This window comes from Triturus cristatus, chromosome 3_2, assembly GCF_964204655.1.
Source record: "Triturus cristatus chromosome 3_2, aTriCri1.1, whole genome shotgun sequence".
Taxonomy (NCBI): Eukaryota; Metazoa; Chordata; class Amphibia; order Caudata; family Salamandridae; genus Triturus; species Triturus cristatus.
In genome coordinates, this window is record NC_140584.1 from 448,435,125 (window position 1) to 448,452,267 (window position 17,143).

Here is a 17,143-nt window from a genome sequence, read left to right on the forward strand (position 1 = left end):
CAGCCCACCCTTCTTGCCATCAGGATTCGGGAGAGTTTCTTCCCCGGCCCCCCTACGTGTTCACTAATCCACTGCTTTGGACATCAATTGGTCTGTGGTTTCCTTTTGAGTACTAAGTCATTTGGGAACATTTGCCAGAATTACAACATATTGACAAGCTGTTAGAGGAAGGGCCAGTCTCGTATGGCAGTCTATTTCGCCCCCTCTTTTCGAAGCATTCTCTCCATCAGGTCTCGTTGGTGGCAATGTCAGACCCTTGGATGTCCCCTGGAACTATGAGGCATTAAGTTTGATAAAAGCTGGTTGAAGGGGCAAGTGATTGAATCGCTGCGTTGGAGGTTGGCCAGGGGTTATAGAGGCCCCTGCTGTCATACCTCCTAAGTGAGAACATTTAGGCCATCCGTTATTGCCTACTCTCGTTGATCTCAGGTTAACCATAAAATTGGTGGAGGGGCACGTGGATGAAGCAGATTGGAATGTGTTGGGCCTTCCTCTGCTGAAGTGTCTATATATTGGCCTCGATTCTGGTTAGACTGTTTAAAAACGGTTTAAAATCAGGACATCCGAGATGGGCAGAGAGATCATAATGGGATCTTGAACAGCAGCAGAAGATGGCGTGGTTAAACGCCACCCCTTTTTGTTTTCTTTGTGGGTGGTTCTGAGGGTACCGGGGGTGAAAGAACTATGCTTTCTGCGCGGGGAAACAATCGTATTGAACGAGTAGTAGCTGGTTTTGGTATTTGCTTTAAAGTGTCAGCTACAATAGAGTCTTGCTAGATAAAGGCTCACTTGATTGGCCGGGGGCCCCAAATGCCCCATGGAGACTCTACGCTCAACAGTTTCAATCTCCTTATCCAGTGCATCGGTAACCCTTAGTAAAAAAAAGGAGTCTAAAGTATTAGTAGGCTCACCTCCGAGCTTAGCTGTGGTTTCCGCATCTGCAGGCCGAAAGCCGGGCCACCTAGGCAGCTGGAATCTCACATGTTAGATGGAAGGGGGAAGGGGGGGGGGGGGGCAGCCCAGCCCCCTCCCAGCATGGAATGGCCTGCCCTTGGCCAGAGCACGTCCGCACCGCGGGTTGACGTTGCGCTTATGAGCGCGTTAGGAGTGTGCAGGGGATGATGGGGGTTGCAGTCACCAGCCGAGCCTCCACGATTCTGCACGGCTTCCACCACAGCAAACAGCGGTCCTTTGGCAGTCTACATGGGACCGGGGTCGATGTCGTGCTCATGAGAGCGTTAGGCGTGTGCAGGGGATGATAGGAGTTTTAGTCCACAGCTGAGCCTAAACTCTTCTGCACGGCCTCCCCCACAGCAAACAGCGGTCCGTTGGAGGTCTACGTTGGATGCATTTCAATTTAATTAGCAATAACAAATTCTTGGCATGAATCTCCCATGGAACTGAAGATCCGGATATTCACTTGCAAATTAAATTCAGTCAAACCAAAATGCATTTCGGGTCAAAAGGACCCTTCATCAGGGGTATTCGAAATAAGTGTGTGCTCAAAAGGCTCTTCCGACGGAAACCAGTAATGTACCATGAGTGACTGGAGTTATTTTGGCATGTTTCCCGTGTATCTCCAATTCAACATGGATTCCGAGGCGACCACTACCTATTAATAATGAGACCAACCTCTCGGCTAAAACAATAGGGAATAGGCCAGAATATTATTGGATATCCATAGGTTCCAGCCTGTTTCCCACGGCCTAAGAGCCCTTCACTGCTCCCCAGTGGACAAAAGGATTACATTCAAATCCCAATGCTTAGCCTTCAAAGCTCTATTCTGGAGGACTCATTTGAATTGGTATGTCCTGGCGAGAAGTTTAAGATCTGCACATAGTAAAGTCCTACAAGTACCCAGGTTCAAGAAAGCATGCTGGGGTGGAAGAAGCTTTCTGTTAGGGACTGTCAAAACACGGAACATTCTACCTGTCGCCTATGCTGCTATCCTTCAGGAAGTCTCTAAAAATGTGGCTTTTCACCAACTAACATGTTCTGCACACCACCTTGGCACCCTTAACTGGTTAACACGACCTCAGTGCCAAGACGCCCCCGGGCATTCGCGCATCTTTTAAATGCATAAATCATATCAATCAAATTTAGGATCCTACCGATAATCACCACATTGGTTCATTCTGAACAGTCAGGCCTTGTCGCTTATAGACTGCAAAGACTCTGTCTGGAAAGGCTTCAGAATGTTTTAGCATATGCTGAACAAGTATCCAAACCGCTTGCTGTAGTGTAACTAGATGGTGACAAGGCCTTTGAGTCTTCTGTACTGGAAAAAAGAGGATTTGGGACAAACATGATGTCTTTGATCAGACGTTTGTGCAATACCACTCTGGTTAAAGTAAAGGTTAATTGCACACAAGCCAGACTAATCAAAATACAGGGAAGCACTAGACAGAGTTGCCCCCCTCATCCTAACTGCTCTCTTTTAAAATTGATCCACCCACTACGTGGATAAGGAATGGATAAGATGCGGAAAATGATGTGAAGCACAGGATGAGCTGTACCACTCTACACACATGATATACTATTATATTTGGCCAATCCATACAACTAGATGCAGAGACTAGACCACATATTAAAGGTCTATGAAAGATACTCCAACCTCTGCATTACCTGGGAGAAGTCCCAAGTGTTCACATTATGTGTATGGTCACCAGCGATAGAGATACAGTAACTGTCGACAATACAGAAGGAATACTAGGTTTTTAGGAACATGGGTATCAATGGAACCTAGTAAGTTCTACTGGGACAATGTCCATCTCCTACTACACAAACTAAACTCAGAAAACAGTCACTGGGAATTAATGCCTCTGTTACTGGTGGGAAGGGCAGTCATTTTAAATGACCGTCCTCCCAAGGTTCTTGTGAATATTACAGAACTCTGTGGGTAGAGCTAGGGTGTTTATTTAAAAAACTAGACAAGCTTGTTTGATTATAATGGAATGGTGGATCACTCAAGCTAGAGCGGAGACCATTACAAAAGATAACCTAAGGTGGCATCACATAACAAATGTGAGAAAATATATAAAGGTGCATCATCTACTGGTGGTGAATAAATAGGCGATTGTCCCGCAGGAAGAATCAGCCTCACAAACAATCCAGCAAGCAATGGGGAGAGGGGATAAACTGATGAACTATATGGAGTTGACTGGGGAGGGAAGAATGCTTGTCACAAGACAAGTCATTCAAATTCAAAATGGCAGTACCAGACAGACAAGGGGGAGGTGATCACTGACACCAAGAATAACGTTCTGGATGGGATCTAGATTCCTAAGAGTAAGTACCCTAGAGAACATCCAAAGAATGGACGACAGGGCATATCTACCTTGGGGGTTGGTGGGAGATATGGCAGGTGTGGATCATCAAGTAATTTAGCAAATTACAAATTTAATTTTCCCTCAGCACGTCAGACATTCAAATACAAACAACTCCAGCAAGCCTAGAGGTCATGTATCAAAAAGGATCAATGAATACTGGGAAGTACCCTAAAAAATAAACCCCTGGAGTTCAAGATGAATAAAAAAAAGATGATATCCTCAATATAAACCAAACTGATTAATAGTATCACAAAGGAACTTGCAGAACTAAAATCCCAATGGTAGGATGACATGGGACACATGGAGGATGCATACTAGGAGGAGGTCATAATGCATCCCCCATTGGGGGTGCTGGGGAGATCAGCATTCTGCCTAGTCTAACTAAAAATATTACACAGAATATACATCTCAAGGGCACAACAAAAACATTCAATTTCATTCTAACCGAGACATGCATGCGGGTATGCGTTTTGACTAGTAAATTCTAACACCAACTATGGGAATGCCCAGTAGTGAAGGAATAAAGGACTCAAGCTGTGAAATGAATTTAGTAATTAGAGAGAAAATGAGTCTGGACACACCCATGATCCTAATAGGCATATGGGAAAACCAAAATTGTAACCGCTACCAGGAAATATGTACACTCAGGACTAATAGTTGGACAGCGAGATGACATAATGATGGGGAAATACAACCTCAAAGCAAAAGGAATTGACCTGGAACATGGATTTGTGCATGGCCATCAAAAGAGTAGTCTAAATAGGAAGAGAATTTTCTAAAAAGTTCAAAAAGGTATGGGGAGGTTGGATAACATTGGATGGACTAAAATAAAATGTGAAGATGGAAGAAATAGTATATGTTGGGTATAGAGGAAAGGAAGACATGAATGATCTATGTGGACAGTAAAACACGATCACTAACACAGTGACCACTGAAGGAGTACAATCGCAATGTTCAATCAACACAAAACTCTTCAAAATGTAACAATTTGTGGGTGGTGTGAAACTTCCATGCATATTTAATACTGATGTTAAACATTTTGAATTGCATGTCACGTCTAATGTAACAAACTCAGGAATTTAAAAAAGAATGGATTGGATCCAAACATTCTTCATCTACTTTCCTGAGGGCAGGTAATATACGTCCAGAGATAATGAGGATTTCAACAAGGAAGATAAACTGTACGATAATCAACTACCAATTTGCCTGTACTCTGACCTACAGTCCTGCAGTGCACAGTTATGATCTGCTTTTTTTCTCAAAACAGGTCAATGGGATAGAAAGAAATACATTTCCAACAGCAAGTACTGCATTACTGAAAAATCATTTCTTGAGAATTAAATTTAAAGTCGCTTTTTGCATACAGTCTTACATTTTACCTCTCCATGGATGTGCCTGCGGATTAAAATAGGCCCATTAATGGAACTTTGTGTCAAAGTTAACTGTAGATTGTGCTGTACTTACGGTTTATGGCTTGTTGTGTTGTACCCTGCATTAAGGCTCCTCCAGGTGACAGGGCTGAAATTGTACTGCTAGCAGCACTACTCGAGAGAACCTGGAAAGCAATGAAAAAGATCTTACAACTCAATCTATTTCAGAACATGTTCAAATATAAAGACACATAATTACAATGGACACAAAGCTGTTTTGAAAAGAAAAAAAGCTTTTTACAGATAAAGGAAGAGCATTAAAACACAGACTGCCAATGGGTCTCCCACCAGTCTTTGGAGTTCATCTATTCCTTCTATGGACAGAAAATTATAAAGTGATTGATAAATAAGAGATGGGGTGATGAAGAAGACTTAATTACATATTCACCTGTACATCTATCTACCCAGTCCTGGTATCTTTCACAGAATGGCAAATTTTGCATAACATTTTACATTGTAACACTGAGAAATCTATGTGAATTTAGTAATCGATATCAATTTAGGAGGCTGAATACTGATCTCAATCAATATTAAAGTAACCGTCGGATACAGATTCATATGTGGTGAAATTCAAACTTGACCACTGAGATTTTCATACCAGATGCTAGTGCAATAAATAAAAACTCGAAGAAACTAATAGTTTTGGTATTAGCTTAATAAAACATTTTTCACAGGTTGCACACACACACACAGAACTGGTACTGTGTAGCCAGCGTCCGTGGTTAACATCACATACAAAGAGCATGTTCAGCAGAGGGGGCACATTTGAAAGCTTCTTTTGCATGCAAGATACAGACAGGACATGTAATAGAACAAAGTTGCCTCACAATTAGGACAGAGCTTCCGTACATAGAAGGAAGGGTGGGGAATTGGGAGTGTAAGCATAGACTGCCATACAGACGTGCTATACAAAAAATTCCTCAAGACACACAAGGAGCCCTTGAATTCTATTTGGAAAGCAGAGAGGTTCCACATCAAGTACAGACATTTCATTCTAAGCCTGGTGTCATTGGCACTAAAAAAAGAACTACTTCAAGTTTTAGAACGATTTTTTCGTCGAGATCAAGGGGACAGCGATGGGATGTCCCTTTGCCCCAGAAATGGCGGTGCTGTACATGGTGAGGTACGTGGATAAATATGTATACAATAATCCATTCGGCAATCATATATAACAATGGTATCGACGACATTTGGTGCATCTGGAAAGGGAATGAGGGACATCTCTTTAAGTTCCATAATTGGCTGAAAGACGGAAATCAAGACATCAAATTCAGCTTGACTCCCAGCCAAACAAGTCTCACGTTCCCCGATGTAGAGGTCAGACCGTCAGGCATGGGACTACTAACCACTCTATACACAAAACCCACCAACAAGAACACTGCCTTGCACTTCAAAAGTCCCCCCCCCCCTAAAAGTTTGAATGACAACTTACTGTATGGTCAGTTTTTAAGAGTGAGACGCAACTGCACATGAAGAGAGGACTACGACTTCCATTCTCACACCTTAATGGACAAATTGAAAGAGCAGGGTTATCCACACAAACTACTGAAGCACTCTCAGAAAAGGGCCTAGTTCACATCAAGAGAAGAGCTGTTGCGCAAAAAGTCCCAAACCCCAATGGACAGATTGGTATGCGTGTCAACATTTGGCCCACATACAAATGCGTTAAAAAAAAGATCATTCGCCAGAACTGGTATCTCAGAGGAATGGATAATGGCTTTGATTTACCACTGTTTGCCTTAAAAAAGAACACCAGTATCGGACAACGCATTACAAGAGCCTCAGACGAACAACAGAAAAGACCAGACAACCTCCGTTCATTTCAGAATTTAAAACCCATTCAAGGACATCATAAATGTGGTAATTGTTCAGCTTGCAGTTCCACCATTGAGGGATCTGTATACACAAATGGCCTAGAACAATGGAAATCCAACGATGTTTCAAACTGGAAAACCAGGAATGTGGTTTACACAATCATTTGCCCATGTTCCAAAATGTACGTAGGCAAAACCACCTAGGAGATCGGACAAAGAATAGCGCAACACCACACCAGAATAAAGAACAAAGTCATGAGTGCACCGTTAGTGAGCCATTTACAAGAAATAAATCACAATGAGAAGGAGTTGAATTGGACAATCCTTAGTGTCATCAAGCAAAACCCAAGAGGTGGTGATCTTGAAATTTTATTAACCAGAAGAGAAGCGCATTTGATAATGAAATTCAATGCTGCGGTTTGCGGCTTGAACGAAAAGGACAGATCAACAGATTGTGACAGTCAACCAAAATGGTCACAAGAGGAGACTATACAATGAATTAATCCTAAAACGATCAAAGACAACACTGTCAAAGAGACTGTCCACTGATCACCTCATACTACAGAGTACTGCAATCTATGCTCCGTAGTTGAGAAATGCCGTTTAAAATACATGAAGAAACCATGCAATGGAATATCCGACATCGAACAACATATCTACTTTAGACATGGACTACTGATCCCAGCATACAACGGGCACGTCAATCCATATGCCTTTTTTTTTTTTTTTTTTTAGAAATGCCCAAATGCACGTTCCTCACCTCAACTTCCGCGTTCTATGAATGCCACCGATCTAATGAGAAGCAGAGGAGAAATTAAACTGACACAATTCATTCCGTAAGGCAAGTAGCAAATCCGCTACGATAGGAATGCACACAGCCAGTCTTTGGTCATGAACACGACCACGAATGATACATTGTTTCGATTATTTCAGACACGCCTGTCTTTGAAACTTCACACATTGTACTGCGGAAAGGAGTAAAGCCATCCGCAATTAAATGCAAGTGAAATTGCGGCATGAATGCGTGCAGCCGAACACTGCAAGGCTCAAGAAGGCAATCAGTAGTTACACATTGTTTTAACGTTTCAGACACGCAGGTCTTGAAAATACAACGTCCAACAACTGAAATACACGGACAAACACTAATGCGCAGGTAAGTCTTTTTTTCGCACTTGGCAATGTTAGGGTAACATAAGTTAATACATAACAGCTGAAATAAGGGATGCCTCCAGCTTCACTGAAAATTCTCTCACGAAAGTAGTACGCTAATGTGCAATATATGATTAGCTGAAACCCAGATTTGACTTTCTTCGAGATATTGGCTCAAACACAGATTGAGTAGTTAAACTTTGAAACACATTGAACAAAACCACAGCAGACTTCGCTTAACAACATCCAAGAGCAAGGTAAAGCTCCCGGTATTTATGACTTTGAAGTGGATTAAAATAGGGATTAGAGTAAAATTCTAAAACTATGTTTCATGTCACATTTTTCCAGCATTGATCCAGTCCCAGTCCTGAGGAGATCCCAAGAAATCGTGAAGGGTTCGAAACCCGTTGACCCCGTTGGTTGGGGGAAGATAACCATTTAATATAAAATCTGAAATTAGGAAATTTGGCATAACAGCCTGTTCCTGCAACACCAAATCCCCACTTGTGTACACCGGCAGGATGCATAGTGTGATTGATTGAAAAATATGTAATCAGCCAGGTGTCTTGTTCTTATGTTGAAGGACTGGTCTTTTCCATAATTGTGTTTTTTCTTTTAAATGTCATTGTTTGAGTTTGTGTAATTATCAATGTAAAATGTGTAAAGAAGAAAAAACAAAAGATGCCCTTCAAAAAAGACGTGATAAATGTTTGTAATTGTTTTCTAAACAGAAAATTGATTGTGCAATAAATCATGAGGGCCATCATATTGGAAAATGTGGTTCTTACAAGAAAATGTAATTGATTGTAGCACCCAGACACCGCTGCTGTTGATATACACGTCAGAAGCAGAACAGGCATCAGTTGTGCAAACCCACACATAAGCTAGCATGGTATAGCCGGGCAAGAAAGGCAATGTATGCTGATCCATCGGTACAGGCTGCAGCAAGGCTCTCCACCTAAGAACAACAGCTTTTCCAAGAACGTATGAGATATATTACCTACTGGCGGTCGCCAGTAGGTAGTTATAGTTAGGACCACGTTTCCATAGGAAATCCGCAACATTCTATTTTGAATAACTTTGGCGCCGGTCGACGAATCCTCGCGAATTTTTCAAAATAGGTGGGGCGCTACGCTCCGCTCCTACCCTGAAAGTCTCGGGGGGGATTCGTCAAGCGGGGGCTGAGATAAAAGGGGGGTCCCAAAACGCGTTTTTCCCATGCATTTTTCCATAGGACCTTTAGACAGGGCTACAGCCCGAACGGCTGAACAGAATTACTAGAAATTTGGCAGAGAGGTAGTCCTCAGGTCAAGGAAGTGCCTTTTGTAGGTTTGGTGTAAATCTATTCAGTAGATTCTGAGAAAATAGCCTTTAAATCAATATATATATCTGAGCCAGCTTACGGTGCGCTTACGGTACGCTTACCGTACGCGTACGGTGGCGTGCGCGAGCGCGATTATGATTGGCTCTTAGATCTTAGTAAACATTCGAATCGGCCGAAACCAGGAAGCGGCGGCCGCCATTTTCTCTCTCGCACTGAGAGAGATGATTAACAAACAAAGCACAAAAACATTTAAAGGGGCTGTTTTGACAGCTCCCACACACATAGCCATGTAGAGGGAGTCCCCAAAGATCCCCCAAGGCCAAAAACGGAATTTTTATTGTTTCGCTAATTTCGCCGATTACGCTTACCGTACGCGTACGGTAAAAATATATATAAAAAAAAAAATTATCCACACTAACCCCACCCCGTGTGCGAAGGTCACCAATTGTGCATGGCTTATCACAGAAGTGAAAAACGAAAATATTAAAAAAAATATATATATAAAAAAAAAATTATCCACACTCTCTCCACCCAGTGTGCAAATGGTGCCCGAAGGGCACCATTTGTGCCTGGCTTGTAACTATTGCGAAAAATTAAAATATTACCTTTAAAAACAAAGTGCATCATATGTCCTCCATGTGCGCACGGTGCGCGAAGCGCATCGTGCGTACATGGCCCATCTAGCGTAACGTGGGCACGCGGTGCGCGTAGCGCACCGCGTGCCCACCGTGCGTGCACGGCACTAACTGCGTAAAGTGGGTGCGCGGTGCGCGAAGCGCACCGCGTGCTCACTGTGCGCGCACGGTGCGCGAAGCGCACCGTGCGCGCACGGAACGAACTGCGTTAAGTGGGCGCGCACGCCACGAATGGCGTAAAGTAACTTAGCATTTAAAAAACCGTACAAATTCACTGAAAAAACCATAGGTTTCACACACGTTATAGTTAGGAATTAGCATTTAAAAAACCTTGCAAATTCACTGAAAAAACCATAGGTTTCACACATGTTATAGTTAGCGGAAATTTTACTGATAAAAAACCAATGAAATTCCCCCGTTATAGTTAGTGCAGGCAACTATAACTCACGCGACCGCAATCTTCTGCTGATGACATATGTGTCTTTATGAAAAAAATATATTTGTAATATATGTATAGCTAAAAATGTATGGAAGAAGACATGGGTAAATAAGTGTCTAAATACAGTATTAGCATCAGCAGAGGATTGCAGTCGCGTGAGTTATAGTTGCCTGCACTAACTATAACGGGGGAATTTCATTGGTTTTTTATCAGTAAAATTTCCGCTAACTATAACATGTGTGAAACCTATGTTTTTTTCAGTGATATATATACACACACACACATATATATATATACACACACATATATATAAATTCACTGAAAAAACCATAGGTTTCACACATGTTATAGTTAGCGGAAATTTTACTGATAAAAAACCAGTGAAATTCCCCCGTTATAGTTAGTGCAGGCAACTATAACTCACGCGACCGCAATCCTCTGCTGATGCTAATACTGTATTTAGACACTTATTTGCCCATGTCTTCTTCCATACATTTTTAGCTATACATATATTACAAATATTTTTTTTTCATAAAGACACATATGTCATCAGCAGAAGATTGCGGTCGCGTGAGTTATAGTTGCCTGCACTAACTATAACGGGGGAATTTCACTGGTTTTTTATCAGTAAAATTTCCGCTAACTATAACATGTGTGAAACCTATGCTTTTTTCAGTGAATTTGCAAGGTTTTTTAAATGCTAATTCCTAACTATAACGTGTGTGAAACCTATGGTTTTTTCAGTGAATTTGTACGGTTTTTTAAATGCTAAGTTACTTTACGCCATTCGTGGCGTGCGCGCCCACTTAACGCCACCAAAAGCACAGGGGGTGGGGTCAATGTGGATAGTGTTTTTTTTTTTTCGTTTTTATATTTTTATTTTAATTTAATGCAATTTTTTTTTTTTCATTTTTTGTAAGCCTTTTTTTAATAATTTATGTACTATATCCTGCATTATCGAAAGGTTTTTTTTTATGCATTTTTTTCCGTGCGCGTACGGTAAGCTGACGCTACGCGCTTATAAAATACGCGTACGGTAAGCTGACGCTACGCGCTCTGGACGTAATTAGTGCAGCGCGCCTACGTGATACGTGCGTGCCGTACGCGTATACCCGGAAGCAACGTCGCGGTTACGCAGGGGCGTGTAATGCGCATGCGCGATACGTGATACGTGCGTGCCGTACGCGTACACCCGGAAGCAACGTCGCGGTTACGCAGGGGCGTGTAATGCGCATGCGCGAAAGTGACGTAAGCGCTGCGTAAGCGCACCGTAAGCGTCACGTGCGCGCACGGTAGGCCATGTGACTTACAAAGAACACTTTTTATTGGTTGAAATTACTTTCACTTCCAGAAACTTCCCACACCACACCCATTCCCCTCTTTACTGCTTGAAAGAACACTTTTCATTGGTTGATACTACTTTCAGTTCCAGATTCTTCCCACACCACACCCATTCCCCTCATTTCTGCTTGTGATTCTCTAGGAGCAGGAGCTGGATTGACATTGGGATACAATGGCAGAACAGCAGAGCTCTTCTGAGAGTGAGGCCAGCAGCACCACCATGATCCAGAGAAGGAGGAAACAAAAGACTTCTTTTGTATGGGAGTATTTCACTTTTCCAGAGGGGGAGAAAAAGGTCAATGCTCCAAAGGTCACTTGCATACTTTGTGATCGTGTTTTATCAAGAGGAAATCCAAGTAGGAAATATTCCTTTGGAAATCACTCTATGATGAGACACCTTCAGGACAAACACCCAAGGACCTTTGCTCGACATACTGGAGAAAACTCTTCAGTAAGTCACCAGAGCCCAGCCTCAGATGCTCAGCCGAGTACATCATCGGCAGCTCAGCTAAGCCCTTCCTCTGTTGTTGGAGCATCACCTTCTTCTTTTCCTTTGGACATCAACCCTCAATTTGCGAGTGTTGAAATGAGGTGTACAAAATGTGGTGGTCTTATTGTTTTTGGGGAGGTCAGTCTTCCCCTTATTAACAATAAGATAGACCAGCATGTTTGTAGACGCTCATAATACTCCCATTCTTTCTTTCCTCCATCCCTGTATGAACCCAACGGCTCTTATAAGAGCCAACCTTACCTCACAATTTTTTTTATTTTTTTTTAAGCTTCCCTTTTCGCAAAATTTTTTTTTCCGTGCGCGCACGGTACGCGTAATTTCGCAGGTCGCCGTGCGCGTACGCTACGCGCATACGGCGATTTTTCGAAAAATAATTTTTTAAAATTTTTGCCCTTGAGGGTCCTTCTGGGACCCCCTGACCAAGGCTAGGGGGTCAGGAACTGTCGAGCCTGCCCCCTTTTCACATTATCCACCTTTTTTATTCACCCCCCTGACAGTTCGAGAGAGAAAATGGCGGCCGCCGCTTCCTGGTTTCGACCGATTCGAATGTTTACTAAGATCTAACAGCCAATCAGAATCGCGCTCGCGCACGCCGGCGTGCGCGTACGGTAAGCTTACGGTAAGCGCACGGTAAGCGCACCGTAAGCTTCCACAGATATATATATTGATTTAAAGGCTATTTTCTCAGGATCTACTGAACAGATTTACACCAAACCTACAAAAGGCACTTCCTTGACCTGAGGACTACCTCTCTGCCAAATTTCTAGTAATTCTGTTCAGCCGTTCGGGCTGTAGCTCGTTCTAAAGGTCCTATGGAAAAATGCATGGGAAAAACGCGTTTTGGGACCCCCCTTTTATCTCAGCCCCCGCTTGACGAATCCCCCCGAGACTTTCAGGGTAGGAGCGGAGCGTAGCGCCCCACCTATTTTGAGAAATTCGCGAGGATTCGTCGACCGGCGCCAAAGTTATTCAAAATAGAATGTTGAGGTTTTCCTATGGAAAAGGGGTCCTAACTATAACTACCTACTGGCGACCGCCAGTAGGTAATATATATATATATATATATATATACACATATATACACACACATATATATATATTTCTAGTTGGAAATTAGCATTTAAAAAAATCTTTGAAATTCACTGAAAAAAACATAGGTTTCAGGGACGTTATAATTTGTCTGTTATAGTTAGTGGAGCTATGTGATGGCGTCACATTCATTCATGAGTTGGTCAGTGACATCACGGATTACATCATCCAGCGACTGATCCTGTAAAGTTTAAATAGGTTTTATATATGCAAAGGTGTATTGAAGAATGAGTGGGTGTATAAGTGTCTGAATGGATGATTTAGTAGGTGTGTGACTGACTCTATAAGTGAGTGATTAAACGGGTTTTACTGAATGCATGGGTTAGTGACTAAACTGTGTGAATGTCTGTATCAGGCTGTCAGTTGGTAAATAAGCAGCTGCATGGGTTGGTGAGTAGCTACACGAGTGTCTATATGGGTCATTGATTGGTTGTCTGAGTATCTGTATGGGTGCTTGAGTGTCTGGGCGGGTGAGGGGTGTGTGACTGCATATATGTGAGAGTGGGTGATTCACTGGGTGTATGGGTTCAAGAGTGCTGTATGGGTAGTTGACTGTATGGGTGTGTTGGTGAGTGAATGGATGTCTCAGTGGTACATGTGTGAGTAACTACATATATGAAAGGCAGTATATGTGAGTGTTCGAGTATATAAATGACTATGTGAGAGTGAGTGATTGTGAGAGTGGCTGTATGTAGGAGTGTGTGCTTGTATCAGTGATTGTATAAGAGAGTAAGTATGTGTATCTGTATGAATAAGTGAGGTGGTCTGTGTATAACTGTAAAGGTGAGTAAATGGGAGTGTGATTGATTCTCTGCATGACTGACACGTGTGTGAGTAACTCTGAATGAGTGGCGGTGTGTCAGTGTCTGTATAGGTGTATGAGTGCATATGATAGTGTTATATTGATGAGTGATTGCACGTATGAGTGACTGTATAGGTGAATGACTGGATGTGTGGGTAGACCTAGGCATCAGTGAGTGGGTATGTAGTAACTGGTATTGGTGTGTCTATGGTTTTGAAAATGGTAGTCTGTATTTTAGAATGGGTGTATCAAAAATTATAATAGGGTGTGAGAAGGTGCATCAGATTATCACGTGGATGAGGTCATCAGTGATGTCACTGACCAGGTCATGAATGATGTAATATGTGATGTCATCAGCAGTGCATTGCGAAGGCGCAAGTTATAGTTAGCTCAACTAACTATAACGGCCTAATTACTCTGGTTTTGTACGAGTGAAATGTCCAACTAACTATACCCTCCCTGAAACCTATTTTTTTTTCAGTGAATTTCTAAGGTGTTTTTAAATGAAAATTTCTAACTATAACATCCCTGCAACCTGTGGTTGTTTCAGTGAATTTCTAAGTTTTTTTTAAATGTTACTTTCTAACTATGCCTACAGAGTTAGGACATGTGCAGAAAGAGGAAGAAAGGTGCAGAAAGAAGCAAGAGATATGCAGAAAGAAGCAAGAGATATGCAGAAAGAATCAACAGAGGTGCAGAAAGAGGCCTTGTTGCAAAGTCATCCTGTGCCCTGGGCACCCAACTTTTCGCTGACTGGTACTGGTGGTAATTGACTGACCCTGGCCTCTGCCTAACCAGGCCCGGAGCCAGTGCTATGCTGAAAGACACTTAGAATATAGTGAAAACACCTACATATACTAGGGTACACTATGGGTTGGAGTACCCCTGTGATTGGCATGACCTCCCCTGTAAAGCCCTAATGAATAATAGGGCAGGGGGATTAAAACTAGCTTGAAGTCCCTAGCATATAATAGGGCATGGCATATTAGAGGCCAGCAGTCCTTATCTGCACTTGCATGTGTACACTGCTGAGTCTGAGGTCAGTTTAAAAGGAGTTCTGTGTGTGCAAAAAGAGGCATGACAGGTGCAGAAAGAGGCAAGAGAAGTACAGAAAGAAGCAACAGAGGTGCACAAAGAGGCAAGAAGTGCAAAAAGAAGCAACAGAGGTGCAGAAGGAGGCAAGAGGGGTACAGAAAGAGGCAAAAGAAGAACAGAAACAAGCAAAAGAGATGCAGAAAGAGGCAAGAGGTTCAGACAGAAGCAAGAGGTGCACAAAGAGGATAAAAGGGTGCAGAAAGAGGCAAAGTGGGGTACAGAAAGAAGCAAAAGAGGTGCGCAAACAGGCAGAAGGGGTGCAGAAAGAGGGAACAGGGGTGCAGAAAGAGGCAATAGGGATGCTGAAATTTGCATGAGGTGCAGAAAGAAGCAAGAGCAGAGCAGAAAGAAGCAAAAGAGGTGCAGAAAGAGGTGCAGAAACAGGCAGGAGAGGTGCGCAAACAGGCAGGAGAGGTGCGCAAACAGGCAGGAGAGGTGCGCAAACAGGCAGGAGAGGTGCGCAAACAGGCAGGAGAGGTGCGCAAACAGGCAGGAGAGGTGCGCAAACAGGCAGGAGAGGTGCGCAAACAGGCAGGAGAGGTGCGCAAACAGGCAGGAGAGGTGCGCAAACAGGCAGGAGAGGTGCGCAAACAGGCAGGAGAGGTGCGCAAACAGGCAGGAGAGGTGCGCAAACAGGCAGGAGAGGTGCGCAAACAGGCAGGAGAGGTGCGCAAACAGGCAGGAGAGGTGCGCAAACAGGCAGGAGAGGTGCGCAAACAGGCAGGAGAGGTGCGCAAACAGGCAGGAGAGGTGCGCAAACAGGCAGAAGAGGTACGCAAACAGGCAGAAGAGGTGCGCAAACAGGCAGAAGAGGTGCGCGAAAGAGGGAACAGGGGTGCCGAAAGAGGGAACAGGGGTGCCGAAAGAGGGAACAGGGGTGCCGAAAGAGGGAACAGGGGTGCCGAAAGAGGGAACAGGGGTGCCGAAAGAGGGAACAGGGGTGCCGAAAGAGGGAACAAGGGTGCCGAAAGAGGGAACAGGGGTGCCGAAAGAGGGAACAGGGGTGCCGAAAGAGGGAACAGGGGTGCCGAAAGAGGGAACAGGGGTGCCGAAAGAGGGAACAGGGGTGCCGAAAGAGGGAACAGGGGTGCCGAAATTTACATGGAGGTGCAGAAAGAAGCAAGAGCAGTGCAATAAGAAACAACAGAGGAAAGAAGGAGGCAAAAGGGGTGCAGAAAGGCAAGAGCAGTGCAAAAAGAACCAAGAGACGTGCAGGAGAAGGGGAGAAGGGTGTAGAAAGATGCACGAGGGGTGCAGAAAGAAGGAAGAGAAATACAGAAAGAAGCAACAGAGGTGCTGAAAGGGGCACAAAGGGCGCAGAAAGAGGCAAGGGTGGTGCAGAAAGAGGCAAGTGGGGTGCAGGAAGAGGGGTGCAGAAAGAGGCTAGAAAAGTGCAGAAAGAAGCAAGAGAATTGCTGAAAGAAGCAACAGATGTGTAGAAAGAAGCACAACAAGTGCAGCAAGAGGGAAGACGAGTGCAGAAAGAAGCAAGAGAGGTGCAGAAACAGGTAAAAGGGGTGCTGACAGAGGGAAGAGAGGTGCAGAAAGAGGCAACAAATGTGCTGAAAGGGGCAGAAAAGGTGCAGAAAGAGGCAAGTGAGGTACAGAAAGAGGCAAGAGAAGTGCAGAAAGAGGGAAGACGAGTGCAGAAAGACAACAGGGGTGCAGAAAGAAGCAAGACAGGTGCAGAAAGAAGCATGGGAAGTGCAGAATGAAGCAACAGGTGTGCAGAAAGAAGCGAGAGGTGCAGAAGGAGGTAAGAACTGCAGAAACAGGTAAAAGGGGTGCAGAAAGAGGCAAGAGGGGTGCAGAAATTTGCATGAGAGTTCAGAAAGAAGCAAGAGCAGTGCAGAAAGAACCAACAGAGGTACAAAAAGAGGCAAGAAAGGTGAGCGTGGTCTCCGAAGACCTCTCAGCAATCCTACTGTGTGGGACTTACTGGAGGTAGCAGGAGGGGTAGTTGGCCCCCCGAAGATGAACCTTAGGGGCCAACTACCCCTCCTATTAACTCTAGTAAGTCCCACACAGCAGGATTGCTAAGTTATTATAGCAGGCCACGCCCCATTCCCCACCCTTCATAATTTGAATTTATGCCCCGGGGAGTTGGCGGTCCCCGGCCCACGGGGACCCGTGAGGCCCCCCCGCCCATAATGAACAATGTCCCAGGGTGGTGGCGGTCCCTGGG

At 43.9% G+C, this 17,143-nt stretch overlaps 1 protein-coding gene across 4 annotated transcripts in view; it reads right to left on the reverse strand.

Moving 5' to 3' along the window:
- The window catches only part of GTF2H1 (general transcription factor IIH subunit 1), a 412,621-nt gene that overhangs the window by 80,893 nt on the left and 314,585 nt on the right, over positions 1-17,143 (reverse strand). For all 4 annotated transcript variants that reach the window (XM_085648057.1, XM_085648055.1, XM_085648058.1 and 1 more), the window contains exon 12: positions 4,794-4,884. In XM_085648057.1, coding sequence (XP_085504183.1) covers positions 4,794-4,884 — 91 coding nt within the window. The remainder of the gene's footprint in view (positions 1-4,793; positions 4,885-17,143) is intronic.